We start from the raw sequence: 22,209 nt of genomic DNA on the forward strand, positions 1-22,209 counted from the left end.
ACAACCCAATCCAATGCCTGAAGCGTCACAATAGATAGCATAACAATCGATTCCCTCTAGGAGTGTCAGAACCGGTGTTGAAGTCAATTTGTCCTTCAATGCCTAGAAACTCTGCTCACAAGCATCAATCCGCTGAAACTTAGTTGCCTTCTGAGTCAACTTTGTCAATGGTGCTGAAAGAGAAGAAACTCCCTCTACAAATCTCCTGTAATAACCTACCAAACCCAGGAAGTTACGAACCTCTGTCGGTGTCGTGGGTCTAGGCCAAGTCTTCACTGCCTCAATCTTCTGTGTATCAACCCGGATACCCTTACCTGAAATAATATGTCCAAGGAAAGCTACAGAATTCAACCAGAATTCATATTTAGAGAATTTTGCGTACAACTTCCTTTCTTGTAGAACTCTGAGCACAGTACGCAAATGATCTGCATGCTCAGCCTCTGAACGGGAGTAAACCAAAATATCATCTATAATTACAATCACGAACAGATCTAGAAAGGGTCTGAACACACGGTTCATCAAGTCCATGAATATTGTTGGGGCATTGGTCAAACTGAACGAGATAACACGAAACTCAAAGTGCCCGTATCTGGTCCTGAATGTTTTCTTTGGAATATCTTTCTCTTTATCCCTTACCTGATGGTACCCAGACCTCAATTCTTTCTTCGAGAAACACCTGACACCCTGCAACTTATCAAATAAATCATCAATCCTCAGGAGTGGGTACTTATTCTTGATCGTCGCCATATTCAACTGCCTGTAATCAATACACATCCGCAAGGAACCATCTTTCTTTCTTACAAATAACATAGGTTCTCCCTATGGTGATGTATTGGGTCTGATAAAGCCTTTTTCAAGCAAATCCCTTAGTTGTTCTTTCAACTCTCTCAGCTCTCTAGGTGCCATTCTATAAGGAGGCGGAAAAGGTCCCAAATTGCCCCTCTACTATGGTATATCAGCCACATGTTATACTTTTTATCTAATCTAGCCTCTACCGTTAATCAAGTTTTAAAAATTACCCCTAACCCTAATGTTTTGACACTGTGACAGCTGACCCCGTCAATTTCATCCATGTCAGCTGCCATGTCATCGACCCCACCAAATTAAAACCCCACAGACCCATTACATTCCCGTCTCCAAAGAATTAGGGCTCACACGACCCCAATCCTATTTTCCTCAGCCTTCAATATCGCAAGGAAGTTGTTCTTCCCAAATTAGGTGTGTTATGGCATCATTGCAAACCAATTCACTTCAACGACTCCATTAAACCCTGGAAGACGATTTTATAAATGTCTGAAGCCTAAGGTTAGTGATTCTCTACCAAAAGCTCTAAATTATTATCAGTTTGCTCTAAATTATAGTCTAATAATAAAGATCTTAGTTTCTTCTCTGATTTTTGTCTTCGACAGAATCTTTCTTGTGGTTATTTTGAATGGGAAGATAAAATCTCGTTGAACAGTGATTTGGTTACAACTAAAGATCTAACATCCTCTTGGTAAGCGATTAAAAATATAGGGATAAATTGAAAGAAGAATTAATTGCCATGGAGGCTCTACACCAAGCTGAAGTTGCAAAAGTAATGAAATTGGAAGAGAAGGTTTTGAAGATGAGGATGATGCTTATGATTTCATGGGCATTTTTTGTTAGATTTGTTGCGGCGTCGATGATAAAGTGTATGTTGGTGAATCTTGTTGATGTCTATTGTTGTGATCTTTTTTTAGTGAATATGTTTTGTTTTCAGTTTTCTTCTCGTTTGAAATTGGAAGAGAAGGTGTTATGTATGTTGTTTTGAACTGTTTACATTAGTTAATGTAATCTTAGTTAATGTAATTCCAATATTTATGTATTTTTTGTATGTATTCGAGGGCACCAATTGTGATGAACCTACTATATTATTAGTTGTTGTTATGGGCTGATGAACATAGCAGTTACAAAAGCACACAAATTGTATGTGTTGAAGTCATTGTCTCTATCAAAATCTGGACAGTTTTTAATGGTGATGAACCTGCAAATTCCTAAATATTGGACAATGAAGGGTTTGGACAGCATCTATAACAATAAAATGAACACTTAAACCATTCATAAACGAACACTTAAACCATTCATAAACTAATAGTTGGACAATGAATAACAATGAAACGAACACTTAAATTCATAAACTAATAGTTGCTTCATCACAAGAGGATGTCACATTAACACCCCAAAACAATATCACAACCAAGTGACAACATGACATCCAAGTTTCCCCAACTAAACAGTCAAACTACATTAAATCCCAAACAAGGGGATGTCACATTATCACCCAAAAACTTACACAACCAAGTGATAACATGACATCCGAGTGAACATGTCACTAACTAAACAGTCACACAACCAAAAATAACAAGTTTACTTGGCTAACAGTAATTACATCACAACAAAAAATATACAACCATAATAGAGTTCAATAGCTCCACATTCCAGGACACCAGATTGCATTAAGTCTGATTCTTCCCATTACCCTTCTTTGCTTTCAACTTGGCCAATCTTTATTTGTTAAGCTGGTTACCAGTAATAGCATTTTTTCCCTTCCATTGCAGCTTCTTTGGTGAGAATGGAAGGTTTGATGGCTCACTCACACCACTGGCATCACCAACAAATCCAATTGCCCTTGTTCCAATTGTTGTACTTTGTAGTTGCCTCAATTGTAGCCTAATATTTTCCTCAGAGATACTTCTTGGCCTTATAGCTATTTCAGGCTCTGTATCAAATTCTAGGTAGTCGAAGTCTGGGAAAGCACTGCAGCTTGGTTCTTTCCTCTACACTGAAGGGGTTGGCATAAACAACAAGTTGCTGGATTGACTTGTTTGAGTAGGCTGACTTGGCTGAGGGGCTGACAAAGAAATTTCCTAATCAGTGGCTTCTTGTGGAACTGGTGCAGGAGAGGGAGATCTTGGTTGTTCATCATCAGTAGCTTGACCAAGTAAAGTTCTCTTCCTTTTTGTCTGCTTTCCCTTCTTCTTGCCTCCAATGGGATGCTTTCCTTTAGAATGTTGTTAGTAAGAAAGAAAGCTTTTATTAGATGTTGAAAGAAAAAGAATGAAAGAAAAAGTTATAGTATTGATTACCTTTGCACATCCTCTAGCATTGTGTCCAGGTTCACCACAGTTGTTACATGTCATTACCCTCCCTTTCCTTGATTGAGACCATTGCCCTTGCCTATTAATTTCCTTATTTTTTTCTCTTGTTCTCTTAACCTTTGGTCTCCCAGCCATATTTACCAAAGGAGGTGGAGCCATGTATTATGAAGGGTCAATTTTTCAGAACTTTTCTCCTCTTACTGGTTGTAACTTATGTGAATAAGTTAGGAGATAAGCCTCTTTGGTAAGGTACCAATGAATCTGACTTAGAGGGTCCAATTTCTTGTGCAATAATTCACAGATTGCATGAGGACATGGAATGCCACAAAGATCTCATGCCCTGCAGGTACATTTCTTTAACCATGGATTCACAATGTGCCTGTCACTACTTTCAGTCACCTCATATCCATTGTCTGCACTCCCATTAACATGACACTTCAATGCAATCCTCATGAATTGATTGTACAACTCCATGGTTTTGGGACTGTACTCATTTCCCCATGTCATCACCTCAGCTTCATGTTCATTAATCATGTTCATCACCTTGATTCTAATATCCTCAAGCATCTTAATGATTGGCTTGTGCCTTGCTTGCAAGATCCATGCATTGAATGACTCGGTCAAGTTGTTGTCCACAGACTAGTTCTTGCAAACAATATCAAAGAATGCCCTTCTCCAACATTTTGGTGGATACTTTAACAAATCCTCAACAGCTACCTTTCCATCATCATCTACTTGACTCATACTCTTTATCTGATCTTTGAAGTCCTCTTCATAAGTACTCCATGCAGCCCACCAAAGGAATTTTTTGTACTCACCAGAACCCCATCTCCTACACCAATTTGCTTCTATATGCTTACACAAAATCTGAAGTATGACTCAGGAAGAACAGTTTGGATTGAGTCAATCAACCCCTACAAATATCAATAAATATCATCAAATAACAGTACAAAGAAACTAAAAAAATAGCTGAAAATAACAGTACAAAGAAACAGTATATACCTTCTGCATATCTGATATAAATGTGATCCCTTCACCCATTTTGAGGTCTAGTGAAGTCTGCAGGTGACCTAAGAACCACTTCCAAGTAAGTTTTATTTCTTTATCAACAATAGACCAAGCCAATGGATATAAATAATTGGCAGAATCTTGACCAACAGCCACCAAGAGCTGACCTTTAGATTTCCCTTTCAAAAATGTTCCATCCAATCCAATGAAAGGTCTCAAACCACTCTTAAACCCAGACTTCATTGCTTGAAAACAAATATACATCCTTAAAAACCTCCTTTTGCCTTCTTCAAGAGCATCTTTTGATAAGTTAATTATCACATCACTCCCAGGATTGCTAAGTTTCAGTTCATTGGCATAGGCAACAAGCTTATTATATTCATCTGAAAAACTACCTTCAAGTTTCTCCTAAATCATTTTCTTTTCCCTTTTGCACTTAAATTCACTAACATTTACATTAAATGCAGCTTTCAAGCTTGCTCTCATCTCTTTAACCTTAATTTTGGGATTATCTTTCAAGCCTATTTTAAAGTAAGCAGCTATTGTATTTACATCAACTCTTTGATTTTCAAATGCAGGTTCATATGTGTGCTCAGGCTCTAAAGTCTTGAATTTAACCCCACCCCCCTAAAGAATCATTAGATATATGACAAACAAAGGGGCAGTCACCAACACAGATGTACCTAAGCCTTGCTGGGTCACTTTTAACTTGCTGCAAGTCATATCCATTTGCAAGAGAATACATGTTGATCATTTTCCTAGTTTCAGGTATATCTTTAAATGTCATTGACCTATCTAACTCTTTATAGTCAGTTAACTTATCATTGATGTCCCTTTTCTTTTGTAAAAAAAAGTTACTCCAATCCATCAGAACTTAATTCAGGAGAATCAGGAGAATCGGAATCATTTTCCTCGCTTTCATTATCACTACAATCAGTAGCAGCTTCAACTTCTACTATGTGTGACTCACTGTGAGTGACTATATTAGGTACATCAATTGCTGGTTCACACTCTTCTACAACAAACAAATTAATAACATTACATTGTTCGCTAACAAAGTCCAATAAAGTCCTAATCCCAACATCCCCATCTATTTCATAGTATCTACCAGCAGAACCCTTTACTATTAGTTGTTGCACCCTTATATACCCAAACTTGGTATCATATTCATCAACTAAATCAGCATAAGAGAGTAAGTCAGAGTCATAACCTTTATTGATGTGCACATACTTCTCTTTATACAGCAGACGTGGCTTACTAGTCCATTTCACACCATGATGAAAAACTAAGTCAACTAGCACCATTTATAAAAGGTTGCATAGTAACCATGAATAAAGTTATTACAGCCTACCATAGTAAATGCATAAAGAAATAACAAAGATAAGAGGTACATAAATAATAAATAAACATGTAAGGGAAATCCTGAATAAACAAAAGAGGGGATAAATAAAGGGAATAAGGAAAAGGTACAGAGGTAGATGAATAAAGAAACAAAATTGAATGAGGTACTATGATAAAGAAACGGACACAAGCATGCATATGGGGGACCACATAATAAAGTATCAAACTTAAAGTCCCACCTCAATAAAATAAGCACAAAACATATCTGTAAGAGACCCACATGAGCATCATCTTCAAAGTAAATGCAGGTAAAATAGGGGACCAAATAACAACAAGTCGGCTATTAACAAATACTTCAAATCCTTTTTCAGTAAAAAAACCAACCATATGCGACCCTTCTTTAAAAAAAACAAAAGGGACCACACATACTTGAAATCCTAAACCAGAGAAAGTTCTTCTAAAACAAAGTAATAATAAACCAAATATCATCAATTCTACCAATATACCCTAACCGACCAATAGAAACAGACAAATAATTAGGGTATAAAGTTGAAAGTCACATGCAAACACAAACACCGACAAAAACACAGACAAAGTAAAACCCTTAACGACAAATCACATATCTGAGCACATAACAGTGAAACCCTAAACCACGAAGCAAAATCTAACAACCCTAACTTTAACAGAAAAGAAATGCGAACGCTAAGACAAAAATGCTTCATTTATAAACAACAAGCATATGAAACTAGCAGAAAAGTTCAGATTTTGGGGGAAAATCTTACCTTGGACGGCATTAACACTGAAAATAAAGGATTTTCTTTTGAACCTTCCACACTCTTCTCTCTCATTTCTATCGAACGTATGCAGACCAAATGACCCTCTTTGTCAATTTAGACGGGTCTAACTTATTTATTTAGTGGGCAAACGGGTCACGTGTCACGGGTGGGTGACGGGAAATTTAATTGGTCTGTTGGGTTTTCATTTGGTGGGGTCGATGACATGGCAGCTGACATGGATGAAATTGAGGGGGTCAGCTGCCATAGTGTCAAAACATTAGGGTTAGGGGTAATTTTTAAAACTTGATTAACGGTAGGGGCTAGATTGGACAAAAAGTATAACGGGGGGCAGAAGTAAACAATATACCATAGTAGAGGGGCAATTTTGGACCTTTTCCCATAAGGAGGAATAGATATTGGCTGAGTATCTAGTAATATTTCAATGGCAAACTCAATCTACCGCTCTGGTGGAAGGCCTGAAAGCTCATCGGGAAACTCATTAACCACCGGGATAGACTGAAGGGTCGATGACTCTTCTTTCACATCTTGTACCCGAACTAAGTGATAAATATATCCCTTTCTGATCATTTTCCTTGCCTTGAGATAGGAAATAAACCTACCTCTCGGTGATGCAGTATTACCTTTCCACTCCAGAACTGGCTCCCCTGGAAACTGGAACTAAACCATCTTTGATCTACAATCAATGTTAGCATAACAAGAAGCCAACCATTCCATACCAATTATAACATCAAATTCTACCATATCTAACTCAATTAGGTATGTTACTATAGAATGACTATGAACTACTACTATACAATCTCTATATATCTGTCTAGCTATCACTGGATCCCCAATAGGTGTAGACACCTCAAAAGGCTCAATCAACTCAAGTTCTATCCCAAACTTACTAGCAACCAACGGAGTGACGTACGATAAGGTGAAACCTGGATCAATCAATGTATATACATCATATGAGGAGACTGATAATATACCTGTAAAAACATCAGGTGACGACTCCTGATCCTGTCGGCCGGCTAATGCACAAATGCGGTTTTGAGGACCGCTCAAGCTAGATGCTCCACTTCTTCCTCTACCACGACCGGTCGGTGCCTGTGAACCTTGCCTATAGGGGGCGTACTGATGATGACGAACCAGCTACAGATCCCGCTGGCTGAACTTTACCTGCACCACCTCTCGTCGGACATTCTCTAAAACATGGCTTGGATAACCACAAGTATAACAAACACCCAACCCCACAAGGCACTGCCTGGCATTTTGCTTACCACACTGAGCACATCGTGGCAAGGGCGGCCTTATCTGACTTGACTCACCCCTATACTGAGAACTAGAGGCCCTGAAACTCTGACTAGACCCTGAATATGTGGAACAATCAAATCTCCTACCGGCAAACTGAGGGGGTTCACTAGTCGATGGCTAGGCTGGATACCTCGGGTACTGTTGTCTCTGACCGCCTCAAAACTCACCAGAAGGACCTGAAGATCTTGCTCTCTTACTCCGGCCCCTATCATGCTTACGATCGGCCCTCTGCTTCTGCTTACGCTCCTCTACACCTTGAGCGTATGCCTGAATACGAGAAATATCCATGCCTAGCTGAAGTGAGGCCGACATATAGTCATTAAGCAGGTATGGCTCCAAACCCATCACGAACCGATGAACCCGATCCTCCATCTTAGCTACAATAATGGGAGCATACCTAGCCAAAGAATCAAACTAATGGTTGTACTCCCGAACACTCATATTACCCTACCGGAGGGTCAAGAACCGATCAACTCTGGCCCGTCTAAGCTCTAGTGGCAAATAATGATGAAGAAAAGCCTTTGTATATCCTGCCATACTGCTGGAAGGGCATCCTCACCTCTGGACAACTCCCAAGACTCGTACCAATTAACTGCAACATCCTGAAGTCTATAGGAAGCCAGCTCAACTGACTTAGTCGCAGTGGCCTTCATTACCCTCAAAGTTCTCTGCATCCTATCGATAAATACCTAAAGGTCCTCGTTTGGATCTGCTCCAGTGAATACCGGAGGGTCCAAATTAATAAAACCATGAACCCTTGCACTGATGGCCCTATCTGCATGGCCAATACCTACTTCCTAGCGCCGAGCCTGTGCGGCCACTAATCGAGTCAATAGCTGAATAACATCTCTCATCTCCTGACCCGGTGCATCTGGCTAAGAAGCTAGGGGTACTGGGGCGTGCACTGGAGCTGGTTCCCCTCGGATCTCCTCTGGAGCGGGCAGGGTATGTAAAGTCTGAGATGGAGTCTCACTCTGAGACTCTCCCCCAGCCCTGGTAACTCGTGGTGCTCGACTCGTAGTCTCATCAACCACGGACTTGCCCTTTTGGGTGGCTATAACCTTCTTAGGCATCGCTGAAAACATAATATATCATTAGGAAAATGAAACCTTATATCGCACGATCTAAGATAAAAAGGGAGGATAATATCCTATATGTCCTGCACCCTCCTGTTTATAAGTGTGGTGCACAAATCACTCATAAACAAAACTCTACTAGACACGGTCTGTAGACAACCCTAGGATGGAACTGCCCTGATACCACTTTTGTCACGACCCAAACCGATGGGCCGTGACGAGTGCCCAATTCCTTCCTGTCGAACACCCCTAAGCATATGTCTAAGATATAAACATGAAATAGGGATAGGTCATGCATAACATCTATCAATAAAGAGCTGACTCATGTGAATAACATACATGAGAAAACATGCCCAAAAGACATATATATATATATGCAGAACACGGTAGGACGAGACGATAAAGCTGATATGGACCACTATATATCAAAATAGAAGCCGACAAGGCCACACACCATCCAGCTATACATGACTGTTTACAGACCTCTAATAGAGTGTACAACTGTATAAAGGACGAAACTGGGCCCCATGATCACGGCTTTTACAACTTCAACACCAAAACTCAACAATAAGATATTTTAATAAATAGCAACTTCAAGTAAGGTAACTCAACAGTTAAATATTTAACAAGTCAATAAGGAAATAGTAACTTCAACTAAGCATGTAAGGGCAAATAACAAGTAAGAGATGAGACAAGTATTAACAATGTCAAGTAAAGCATGTAAGGATAGATCAACGATGATGAATATCACATGTTATGACAATTCGATTAAAAGCATGAAAAGAATCTACATAGCTTAAACCGGTTAATTACCACATATAGCCCGTGTACCCACTCGTCACCTTGCATACACGGCTTTCACGTACCACAAATGACACAAAACAACTCCAATCCTAAGGGGTAATTCTCCCACACAAAGGCAAGATTCTTACCTCAAAACACGCTAACTCAATCCACTAGTAAGCCTTTTCCCGGAATATCCAACTCCAAACGGCTCGAATCTAGCCAAAATAATTTTATACCATAAATACAAACCATAGAAAACTATTTCGGATAATAAAGTTGCAATCTTTAAAGAAAATCAAAAAGTCAATTCAAAAAGTCAACCCCGGGCTCGCATCTCCAAACCCGACCAAACTAACAAAATCCGAACACCCATTCAATAACCAGTCCAAACATACTAAAATTATTCAATTCTGGCCTCAAATCGCCATTCAAATCCTCAAAATATAGCTTAGTATGTTTTCACAAATTTCCCCATTCTTTTCCAACTCAAACACTAATTAAATGGTAAAAACAATAATGGATTCATGTATAATAATTAAAATTCGAGTCAAAATCACTTACCCCGATCAAATCCTTAAAAATCTCTTCAATAATTGCCCAAAACCGAGGTCTCTAGCTCAAAAGGTTAAAAACTGAACAAAACCCTCGATTTGGAAATTAAATATCTGATGCCCAGTTATTGGCTTATGCGATCGCGGAAAAACAAATGTGATCGCGTAGAACAAATTACACCAGCTCACAAAAGCCTCTTACGCGATCGTGTGATCTCATTCGCGAACGCGATGGTCAAAGATCCTCAGGCTACGCGGTCGCATTCCAGGCCACGCGAACGAGATGAACAATGTGTGCCTCCCCACTATCTCTCCTTCCTTCTACGCGATCGCGTCTCATAACTACGTTTGCAATGCACAACTTTTCCACCTTCCGCGAACGCGAACTCTTTTATGAGATCGAGAAGAGCAAATTCCCATCTGCCAACAAGGACTCTACATGATCGCGGGTGAATCATCATGAACGCATTGAAAGAAACCAGAACACAGAAAAACCAGCAGTCCACAAATAGTCTAAACTCAATCTGAAACACGCCCGGGGCCCCCGGGACCCTGTCCGAACATACCAGCCAGTCCTAAAACACAATACGAACTCGCTCGAAGCCTTAAATCACATCAAATAACACCAAAACTATGAATCACACATCGATTCAAACCTAATAAACTTATGAACTTCTATCTTCTAAAACTAATGCCAAAACATACCAAACCAACTTCAAATGACCTCAAATGTTTCACACAAGTCACAAATGATAAAACGGACCTATTACAATTTCCAGAACTAAAATCCATACCCGATATCGATAAAGTCAACTCTCGGTCAAACTTCTAAATCTTCCAAACCTTCAACTTTCGCCAATTCAAGCCAAAATGACCTATAGACCTCCAAATCAATATCCGGACATACGCCTAAGTCCAAAATCACCATACGAAACTATCGGAACCATCAAAGCTCCATTTCGGTGTCGTCTATACAAAAGTCAAATTCCGGTCAACTCTTTCAACTTAAGCTTCCAACTTTGGGACTAAGTGTCCCAATTCACTCCAAAACTCACCCGAAACCAAACCAACCACCCCAAAAAGTCACATAACCACAATATAACATAGAAGAAGCAATAAATAAGGGAACGGGGCTAAAATACTCAAAACGACCGATCGGGTTGTTACACATATGGAATCAAGCAGTTATGAAAATGGAGAGAGACCATTTATACTGATCATTCAAGTACTATAGAATCACAAAAATACATTAGAAGGAAGAATTAATTCAAATGACATAAGATGAAGTACCCAAACTAAGATGATAGTTTAGTTTCCACCATTAAAGGTTCATATCCATTTTAGTTTAGTTTATTAGGTGAACCATTTCAAATGTAAATAACACTAAGGCAAATTAGTATAGCATACATAAGTGCCATGGTAGAATATCAGGGAGGTCTAAAGTCAAGATAGGTACATAGAATCATTTAAAATTCTTGGTTAATTACAGAAACTCAGCAACACATAGACTACTCAACTCAAAGACACATTCATTAAGATTACAAGAGTAGTCGACTAGTACATGGTCTTGTTTTCAGGTTGTTAAAGAAACATATAACTCCAAATCTTGATAATCAATCATAAACTAATGAAAAACACATCAAGGAAGAGATAACCAATTATAACATATCATAAGCAGAATTGATTAACAAAAAACAACAGAATAGGCATGATTTTAATTAAATGATTGAAAGAGAGGAAGGGTCAAGGATCACTGACCTTCCTTTGAGCAGTAAACCAAACAAGAATTCTCTTAGCTATTTGTAATCAAAACTTAAACTCCAATCGGTGTAAACTCTGAACTGGAAAGAAGAAATAAAAATTCAGTTAAGACGCTAGCTTTTTACTTTGCTATTTAGAACTTTAGGTGCAGTTAATCATACTTCTGTAGTTAGGTTGTTTTGGTAAGAGCATTGAAGGCTTCCTTTTATAGTGGCATTCAATTCCTTAGGTTTCAACAGATTCAAAACGATAGTGGAGAGCGACGAAGAGTTGATGATGCGAGCAAAATCGAGTACAATCGGAGAAGAACAGAGGGAAATCAATAGAGATTTTACCTGGGAAGAGGGAAATTGACTGTTGAAGGCAAACTTATCGGACAAAGCTCAAAAACCCAGAGGTCACTACGTTTGACCTCTGGGTACAGAATCTTCATAATGAAACTCCGAAGAAGCCCCATGCATGCTCCGATTTAACAAAGCACAAGAGAAATCTGGAGATTTGATGTTTCATTTGTATTCTAGGGTCTTCGGATTTGGGGAATTTTGAATCTTATTAATTAAAAAGGAAAGAAATAGCAAGATTCGTGGTCACAGGGGGCAATAAGGATGATTTACTGGTTGATTCATGACCTTGCACGAATTTGTGCAAGGTTTGCGATTGATTTATCTGTGGGAGTTGAGAGAATAGAGAGAGGAAGGGCAAAGGGGTGCGGCTGAGTCAAAGAGCAAATGATTTAGGGGTTGGGTAGGGATTTGGTTGTCTCTAGGTTTAAACGGGTGGGAGTAATCTGGGCCATTGGATCTTTAGATCAACGGCCCGAATAATTCAGGCTTTAAAGTTTTAAAATAATGAAATATATGAACCATTGGATCTCCGGGTTTTGACGGTTAAGATTGAACCAGAATATGTGTTCAAAATTAAAGAAAAATAGGAGGTAAAACATGGGCCGTTGATCAAATGGGAGGACGGCTTAGATTAAATGTACTTCTTGTGTGAGTATGATGAAGGGGTGACCTGGCACGATTTAATTGGATCGGGTAAGGTTGCATGGATTTCCAAGGTAGAGTATGGAAGGGGTTCGGACTGGGTCAGATTTCGATTAGGGCTTGTGTATTGGGCTAATGCTAATTTAAGATATAGCTATTTCGCATTTAATTGTGGAATTGCAATTATAGCCTATTTAGTCTTTAGCATTTTTAGAATAAATTTAAATAAACTTAAATAATTTCAATAAAAAATATTAGAAATTATAATCATCAAATACACTACTGATTACTTTAATTAGTTAATTAATTATTAAATATCTTATTTTCCTATTTTTGACATTAATTTCGAATCATTTTGAAATAGTAGGCTAATTTACCAAAATTAAGAAATAACCTTATAAAATTAATTATAAACTTATGTAATGAATATAAAAGTTATTTTAATAGTTTTAAAAATAGTAATATGTTTATAATTATATAATACTAAATTATTAATTTAACACCATTAATTACTTAATTTATATAAAAATAGGTATTATTAATTTAGAAATTATTTCCAACATATTTAGTTGAAATAAGTAAGTATAAATTAAATAATTTTAAAAAGGAGGGTCAAAATTGGTGATCAAAAGTTGCCCCTCTTTGACCGGAGACGATAAAAGAGTTTTCGGGCAACAAAATTGAACTAAGACCAATTTTGTCCGACTTTAGGCATATATTGCACGAATGCCATATGGATTTAAGGAAGATTATGAGTTGTAGAATTAGGGGAAGAGTTTAGGAAGATTTCGAGTGAATTTTGGGAAAATTGGGCCGAATTTTGGCTTTGAACTGCTTACATACCTCGGGTTTAATGAGGATCAGGCCTCATGTAGTTCTCGAATGATGATTTGGAGAAGGCGATTCTTGCAGGTATTTCCCCAGTATCGTATAACACTGCAAGACAAAAGATTTTGGTGCCCACGATAGTTCTGAATTGTGGCTTGATTTGAAAGATTTGATGAATTAGAGTTCCACTGATCGTATTTGAGTTTGAGTTTAGATCCTTCGCTCTCTTATGAGTTTGTTATCCTTCATAGAGTTGTAACTTGGTTTGCTTCTTAGAAGAAGTTCCACATCGTGATGTTTGATCCTGCAAAACAAAGTACACACATACCCATATATCGTAATGCAGATATGTTAGGATGCGATGTAAAAGATGCAGGGATGATGATGCTTGGCTACCGGCTGGTCGTTATTTGGGATCAGGGCGACGAGATACTTGAATTTGACTCGATTGTTAGCCGAGCTATGTACCTTCCACAGCTGCCGGAGCATTAAGTCTCCTCATGATTGGAGTATCTCCGTGCGATGGGAGTAGTTGACTTGTAATATAGAATGTATCTCTGCATGATGGGAGTATCTCCATGCGATGGGAGTAGTTGACTTGAAATGTAAACCATCTCCGCGCGATGGGAGTATCTCCACGTGATGGGAGTAATTGCATTGAAATGTAAAGCATCTCCATACAATGGGAGTTTCTAACTTGAAAAATGTAAAATGCTTGTAAGTTGCACGAGCAAAACGTCAAAACATTCAAGATAAAATAAAGAAATAAGGAGCATACCCAAGAGATACTTTTAACTGCAAAACTAATTGCGGTTGTCGATCGGCAGAACGTATGGAAGAATTGAACGATTCATCCTTTGTTTGATGAAGTTGGCGAAGAAATTTTCAACTGTTGTATTCTCTGATATGGCGGAGTGATAGTGTGAAATGCTCCTGTTGGCAAAGCAAACATTTTGCTATATACAGTCTTTGATTGGCAAAGCCGACAGCTCAATTTGTACAGGGCGCTCCGCTTGGTTGAGCTGATGGTTTGTTATATGCATGGCTCTGATTGGCGGGGCCAGCAGCTCCCTATATGCAAAGTGATATGCTTGGTTGATCAGATGGTTTGCTATTTACAATGTGCTCCGAAGTCGGAGGCTTGGTTCCAGAATACCTGCAAAGAATTTGGGAGTTTGTCCTAAGTCATGTGAGGGAATAAATTAAATGATGAAAGTGAGATAAGAATCATGATAGAGTAGCGGGTCTGTCATTGCTCTGAGCTTGCCTCAGCATTCTTCGTATCCTATTGGTCCTGCGTTCAAATTAAGAACCTTAGTATGGGGGTGTTGGTTTGTGTTGACCGTAGTCCTGTCCTTGCCCCGAGTCTGGTGGGATTATGCCACGAAGTTCGGTAAGTGGAATGATAGTTTTTTTTTTAAAAAAAAACATTTTGAAAATTATCCATTTTATGGTAAATACCGTTGTTCCAGATTATGACATGTTTAGAAATTCCCTCAGACGCAAATGTTGTTTCTGGAAGATTCTATCTCGTTGATGTCGATTCTTGGAGATTCCCCTAATTACATAGCTTCTTGTTGTTTCGATTGCGCCCTAATCTAAACGAATGCACTACAAAAGGTCTTTCTAGGGTTATGAACAAACCTTTTCAGGTTGCCTACGTATCCAAAATAGAATTAGGTCTGAACGTAGTTTGAGGGTAATAAAATAATAAATAACAAGATGATGATTGAGCCTAACTCAAGCAGCCTACGTATCCAAATGGAATCAGGTCAAAACGTAGTTCGATTACAATAGATGAAAAATGATGGGAAATTGAATATGAAGTGGCCGAGTCTGACTGAGACTGCCTACGTATCCAAATAGAATCAGGCTAGAACGTAGTTCAATTACAATACATGACTGAATCTGATAAGGATTGTCTACGTATTCATGCCAAAGGAAATCAAGTCGTGACGTAGTTTCGAGTACATACAAAATGATATTTGGATTTTCTATTATGAAGGAGGGGGAGAGACTAGACCCTATGTTGGTTGCCTACGTATCCCATCGTGGGAAGTCAGGTCGGGTGTAGTTCTATTACAGTCAAACCCTAATTCTACTGTCTTCAAATGTAGTATCTCTTGATTGCATCTGAGTTTATGGGCTTCGTGCTGACTCTTCCGTCCATTTAGGCTAGGATCAGAGCTCCTCCCGACAATACTTGATGGACCACATAAGGACCCTACCAATATGGCATGAATTTTCCCTTGGCTGATGAGGGAATATTTTCTTCAAACCCAATTGCCCCGGTGTAAAATTTTCTTCCTGATGGATGATTCTGAATTTTTCACAAATCTCCCTCATGATATCACTGTTGATATTGGCCGCATTGTCAGTGTTGATCGACTTTGGTATCCCGAATCAGCAGACTATGTTGTTACAGACGAAATCTGCTACCACTTTCTTTATAACAGCCTTGTATGTAGAAGCTTCGACCCATTTGGTGAAGTAATCGATGGCTACCCCAATGAAGTGATACTCGTTTGATATGGAAGGTTCTATAGATCCAATCACGTCCATGCCCCAAGCAGCGAACGGCCAAGGAGAACCCATTACATTCAGCTCGTTAGGTGGAACCCGGATGAAATCCCCATGAATCTGCCACTGGTGACACTTTTGCACGTAACGGATACTATCACTCTCCACAGTCATCCAAAAGTATCTGGATATTAAAATTTACTTGGCCAAAGTGAAACTATTCATATGAGGTTCGCATATCCCTGCGTGTATTTCTTCTATCAATCTAGTTGCTTCAGCAGCATCTACACATCTTAACATACCCAAGTCTGGTGTCCTCCTATACAGGACTTCCCTATTGAGGAAAACGTGATTTGCTAGCCTTCTGAGTGCTCACTTCTGGCCATTGGTTGCATTCTCTAGATAATCTCTTGTTTGAAGGAACCTTTTGATGTCGTAGTACAATGGCTTACCATCTGGCTCCTCATCAACATGGAAACAGTACACATGATGATCTCGAACCTCTATCTCGATAGGGTCGATGTAATTCTTATCTGGATGCTGGATCATGGATGACACGGTTGCGAGAGCGTCGGCAAACTCGTTCTGGATTCTAGAATGTGTTTGAACTCAATCTTGGTGAATTTCTTGCACAACTCTTTCACGCAATGCAGATACGGAAGGATCTTGACATTCTTAGTATTCCATTCACCTTGGACTTGATGTATCAGTAGATCAGAATCTCCTATGACTAGAAGCTCCTTGATGTTCATGTCAACTACCATCCTAATTCCGAGGATGCATGCTTCATACTCGGCCATATTATTAGTGCAAGGGAACCTTATCTTTGCTGATGCCGGGTAATGATGTCCTGATTCTGAAATTAAGACTGCCCCAATTCCCACTCCTTTGAAATTTGTTGCTCCGACAAAAAACATTCTCCATCCTAAGTATGACTTTGTGATGTCTTCTCTGACGAACAACACTTCTTCATTCGAAAAGTTATGTAGTGAGCGGCTTGTAGTCTTTGTCCACTGGGTTCTCTGCAAGGTGGTCAGCTAATGCTTGTCATTTGATGGCCTTCTGTGTTACGTACACAATATCGAACTTGCTGATAAGAATTTGCCATTTGGCTAGTTTTCTTGTAGGCATCGGCTTCTGGAAAATGTATTTGAGCGGGTCGAGCTGATATATCAGATGTGTGTGTATGCCGACATGTAGTGCCTCAACTTCTGGGTGATCCAAGTCAAAGCGTAGCAGGTCCGCTCTATGAAAGTGTATTTCGCTTCATACAGTGTAAACTTCTTGCTCATGTAGTAGATATCTTACTCTTTCCTCCCGATCTCATTGTGTTGTCCCAACACGCATCCAAATGCATTGTCCAAAACAGACATGTATAGTAACAATAGCTTCCTGAGCTCGGGGGAATCAACACCAGTGGATTTGACAAGTACTCCTTGATCTTATTAAAAGCTTTATGGCACTTCTGTCCATTTTGTAGCAGCATTGATTTTTAACAACTTGAAAATAGGTTCGCAGATTACCGTCGACTGGGCTATAAATCTGCTGATGTAGTTTAATCTTCCAAGGAAACTCATCACGTCCTTCTTGCTCTTGGGCACTGGTAGGTCTTAAATGGCTTTGATCTTTGAAGGATCCAATTCTATCCCTTTCCTGCTCACGATGAAACCTAACAATTTTCCAACGGAGACTCCGAATGCGCATTTTGCGGGATTCAACTCAAATTGTACCCTTCGCAAACATTCGAAAAATTTCTTCAGGTCATTCAAATGTTCCGCACTCTTCCTAGATTCGATGATGATGTCATCCACATATACCTTCCTTGTGGATCATATCGTGAAAGAGGGCCGTCATGGCCCTCATGTAAGTAGCACCGGTGTTCTTGAGGCCGAATGGCATTACTCTATAGCAATAAACTCCACATGGCGTAGTGAATGTTGTCTTCTCCACATCTTCCTCATGCATCAGGATCTGGGGTATCCGGCGAAACAATCCACGAATGACTGCAGCTCATGCTCCGCATAATTATCGATAAGGATGTGAATGTTTAGCAAAGGGAAATTGTCCTTTGGACTGGCCTTGTTAAGATCTCGATAATCCATACATATCCTGATCTTCCCATCCTTCTTTGGCACCGGTATGATGTTTGCCAACCATAGGATAATTGGTGACTCTCACCACATTTGCCACTATTTGTTTGGTTACTTCTTCTTTTATCGTCAAACTCAAATCTGGGTTGAACTTTCTAGGTTTTTGTTTAACTGGCGGTCTGGCAGGATCGGTGGGAAATCGATGCGAGACAATGTCGGTACTCAATCTGGGCATGTCATCATATGAACATGCGAACACGTTGATGTATTGTCGGAGGAGCTCGACCATTTCTTCTTTCTGTTCCCCTTCTAAATGGATATTGATCTGAGTTTCTTTCGTATCTTCTTCGCTTCCCAGGTCGATTACATTTGTTTCTTCAAGGTTAGGCTTTTTCTGACTTTCCAATAGCTTAATCTTTTGTGGGAGATTATCTGGTATCATGCTTTAGTCGTACTCTTCATAGTCTGGATCGCTTTGCTCGAGAGTTTTGTTACATGTCATAATCCCCCAACACGGGTTTTTATCGGTTTGATTACTGAAGAGAAAAACTAAGTATAAATGAAGTGATAAATAAGTTTGCAATGATTTTGAGAAAGCAATTCTTTTATTTTATCAAAAAGGGAACGTTTAAGCGTTCAAGGAGGCAATTGACAAAAGAGTACAGGCACGGTTCAAGACTCAATTGACCATGTGTTTTTCAAAAGTTTTACAATTCCACACTACCAAGACTCCCGGCGAACCAGAGATGGGCTGGCGGTCCAATTCTGCAAGTCCTCTTCTGGTTCGGCATCCCGAATTGCCGGTGTCTTGATATTAGCTTCATTGTGGAATTCCTTTATCATGGCTACAAATAGTATTTCCATTCCATCTACAATGTCGTCCTCTGGTGTTGAGCTCTAACCCGTACACGGAACACGTTCTGGCACAAAAGCCTTCTTCCCAAAGCCACTAGTGTAGGTCTTTCCACTTAGAGGCTGATATCCTAAGCCAGCTCTACCCTTCTGTCCCCTTGGCTCAATCGGCTCCATTATCCCATCTGATCGGGCTTCCAGCCCGGTCCCTGGTCGGTATCTATACTTCATGATTTCTCTCATTGCCATCTTTGACCTATATGGTGACTGCATACCCAAATTCTGCTCAGTCTTCTCTATCTCCGTAGTTTGCATGATCTCGACTGCATGAAAGGCGACCCCATCCAATCCTTCTATGAACTGGATTGCATGTTCTAGATAAGATGTCTGGCTCCATTCACCGTGAATTGTAATCTCTTGGCAACGCCACTCGAATTTCATGCACTGATGGAGGGTGGACGAAACTACCCCTACCATATGTATCCAAGGTCTTCCCAGCAACAAGTTGTATGAGGATGAAATGTCCATTACTTGAAACAGTATTGGGAACTCAACTGGTCCAATTTGCAGAGCTAAGTAGATCTCGCCAATGACGCCTTTCTGCGACCAATCAAAAGATCTCACTATCACATGACTTTCTTTCACTTGTCTCAAATGAATACCCAACTCTCATAGAGTAGAGAATGGGTAGATATTGACTCTGGATCCTCCATCAACAAGTACTCAGGACACCACTTTATCCTCGCACTTGACTGTAATGTGTAGGGCTCTGTTATGACCCACGCCCTCTACCGAAAGTTCATCTCTTCAAAAAGTGATCATGTTCGCCTCGACCATCTTCCCGATGCTTGCTGCCAATGCCTCACCGGTAGTGTTACTTGGCACACTCACTCCACTTAACACTTTCATCAAAGCATCTTTATGATTGTCAGAACTCATTAGCAAATCCATGATCGATATATGTGAAAAGGTTTTCTTCAATTATTCTTTCACGGAATATTCTTTAGCTGACACCTTCTTCCAAAATTCTTCTGCCTCGGTATCCGTTATGTTTCTCCTCTGAATTTGTTCTCTACCTGTATTTTCTCAGTTTATCTCTTTCGGAGCGAACATCTTCCTGACCTGGTCATTCCATGGGCAACCGCGAAATCTGTCATTTTCCCCTTCCCTTTCTGCTGATACGTACATGGAACTGTCTTGTACTTTTGAATCTCTTCATTATTGACAGTAGCGATGGACTATTGTTGGTATGTCTAGACCATCACAGATGATTTTAACTGTACAGTAATCAACGGAGCTCTTCGGGGTGGAACTCTTGCAGCATCAGCATTCCCAATTGTGACGATAGTCCCCTTCAAGTCATACTCTTCATCCAAAGTGATCATATTATCTCCTTGGTTCCTATGGTTCGGTAATGGGTTATGGTTCATATTTGGCAGAGCTGGGGTGCACTAAATGGCCCCACTTTTAATCAGCGACTCAATTTCATTTTTCATCTTGAAACAATCCTCGATACCATGCCCCGGTACACCTGAATGGTAGACATACCGTTTGGTTGCATCAAAGTATTTTGAAGGATGCTCGGGAATTCTCCCTTCTACTGGATATATCAAGCCTGCTCTTCTCAGCCTCTCGAAAAATTGGGCTAAAGGATCAGCAATCGGGGTGTAGTTTCTGTGACCTCTTACTTCAACATTTGGGTGAGGACGGGGTGCATAGGTGGGTCGATTTTGATGGGTGGTGCTTTGAACTTGAGCGTATAGTTGTGGTGGATTTTGATTTATATGAGTGTGGGGTGGATTATACTGAGGTTGGGGATTATAGTATGGTTGTGTGTTGTATACTAGAGCATATCTATGTTGGTGTAAAGGATGGGTGTTCATAGGGTAAGAGTTGTCTCTATGGGGTGAACAGGACTGGTAATAGAGAATGATTGTTGATACTTCTTCCTTCTTCTTCTTTCCACTGCTTATCGAACTGGACTGAATTGCTTTGCTGGCTGCTTGCAACGCGGCTATGGATTGTATCTTGCCTGACTTAATGCCTTCCTCCAAAAAGTCTCCCATCTTAACAAGTTCGGGGAACTTCTGCCCCATCATATGCATTATCATTTCAAAGTAAATTCCTTCTTGGGCCCTGATGAAGTATTTGGTCAGCTCATTGTCATTTAGCAGGGGCTGGGTCCTGGCAGCCTTCGACCTCCAATGACGGGCATATTCTTGGAATGATTCTGACGGTTTCTTCTGCAAATTTACCAGGTGAACCTGTCTGGCTAATTTCTGTGTTAAACCGAAAATGGTTCATGAAATCCTCCGCCATATCTTGCCATTCTTTCCCGTTTCTAGGGTCCTGGTGGGTGTACCAAGTGAGTGCCTCTCCTGTCAAACTCCTGATAAATAACTTTATCCTTAGTTTCTCATTCCTTCCTACTCCTACCAGCTTATCGCAGTAGGCCCTCAGATGTGCATAAGGATCACTTGCCCCATCAAAGATGTCAAATTTCGGAGGCTTATACCCTGCTAGCATGTCCACATCATGGTAGATACACAAATATTAATAATCTAGGCTCTCGCTCCCTCAAGCAACCTAAAGTTTCTTCATTTGTTTCCTCGAAGCTCGCAACTGTTCGGATACCGACTCTTCTTCTTTGTACTTTGCTTCCATTTCCATTTCAGCATACTAATCGATTTCATATGTTAACCTGATCATGACGGGCGCTGTGAAGGTGGGTTCTGAAATGGCATATACGGGTGGAACATGTCGCTCATGTGTAGCAGTATATGCCACAGGTATGTGCTGGTTTTGATTATTGGCAAAGCTGACACTGTCACAAGGAGGGGTGTGAACTGTATTAGTAGCGGCTGGTAGGTTTTGCGGTGTCTGGATATAATTTGGTACATAAGGGGTATGTATAGGAGGATTTGGTGGGTTTGTGGGGGTCACTGGGGGTACAATCTAGGTTGTAGTGATTGCAGTCGGGGTATTGTTTGCTTGGCGGGTAGTTGAAGGAAAGTGATCGGGGATCTAGTCTAGTGAGGGGAAAGGGGGTGGTTGTGGGAGCGTCATCACGGCTAGATACACCAATTCTCAAATATGTTGTACCTCCTCTCTTAGCGATTACATTTCTTGTGCCATCCTGGCAACGTGTTTGTCATTTCGAGTATCACTCTTTTCTCCCGATTGCCCCGGGTTGTCGGC

The 22,209-nt window shown here is 40.1% G+C and overlaps 3 protein-coding genes across 3 annotated transcripts; all 3 read right to left on the minus strand.

The window, feature by feature from the left end:
• Positions 1–3,452: 3,452 nt before the first annotated feature.
• Positions 3,453–4,914, minus strand: LOC104111785 (uncharacterized). The gene is made up of 5 exons (XM_009621550.1): positions 4,801–4,914; positions 4,578–4,754; positions 4,122–4,535; positions 3,837–3,986; positions 3,453–3,758 (listed from the first exon to the last, which is right to left on the minus strand). The coding sequence occupies exons 1-5, from the start codon at positions 4,912–4,914 to the stop codon at positions 3,453–3,455; spliced, it is 1,161 nt and encodes a 386-aa protein (XP_009619845.1).
• Positions 4,915–15,952: 11,038 nt separating this feature from the next.
• On the minus strand, positions 15,953–16,618 carry LOC138897528 (uncharacterized). Its single transcript, XM_070183506.1, has 2 exons — positions 16,446–16,618; positions 15,953–16,253 (listed from the first exon to the last, which is right to left on the minus strand). The coding sequence occupies exons 1-2, from the start codon at positions 16,616–16,618 to the stop codon at positions 15,953–15,955; spliced, it is 474 nt and encodes a 157-aa protein (XP_070039607.1).
• A 1,533-nt stretch (positions 16,619–18,151) lies between these two features.
• LOC138897529 (uncharacterized) lies at positions 18,152–18,601 on the minus strand. Its single transcript, XM_070183507.1, has one exon. The coding sequence runs from the start codon at positions 18,599–18,601 to the stop codon at positions 18,152–18,154; it is 450 nt and encodes a 149-aa protein (XP_070039608.1).
• Between the last annotated feature and the right edge of the window lie 3,608 nt (positions 18,602–22,209).

The sequence above is a fragment of the Nicotiana tomentosiformis genome, chromosome 8 (genome assembly GCF_000390325.3).
Source record: "Nicotiana tomentosiformis chromosome 8, ASM39032v3, whole genome shotgun sequence".
NCBI classification, from domain to species: Eukaryota; Viridiplantae; Streptophyta; class Magnoliopsida; order Solanales; family Solanaceae; genus Nicotiana; species Nicotiana tomentosiformis.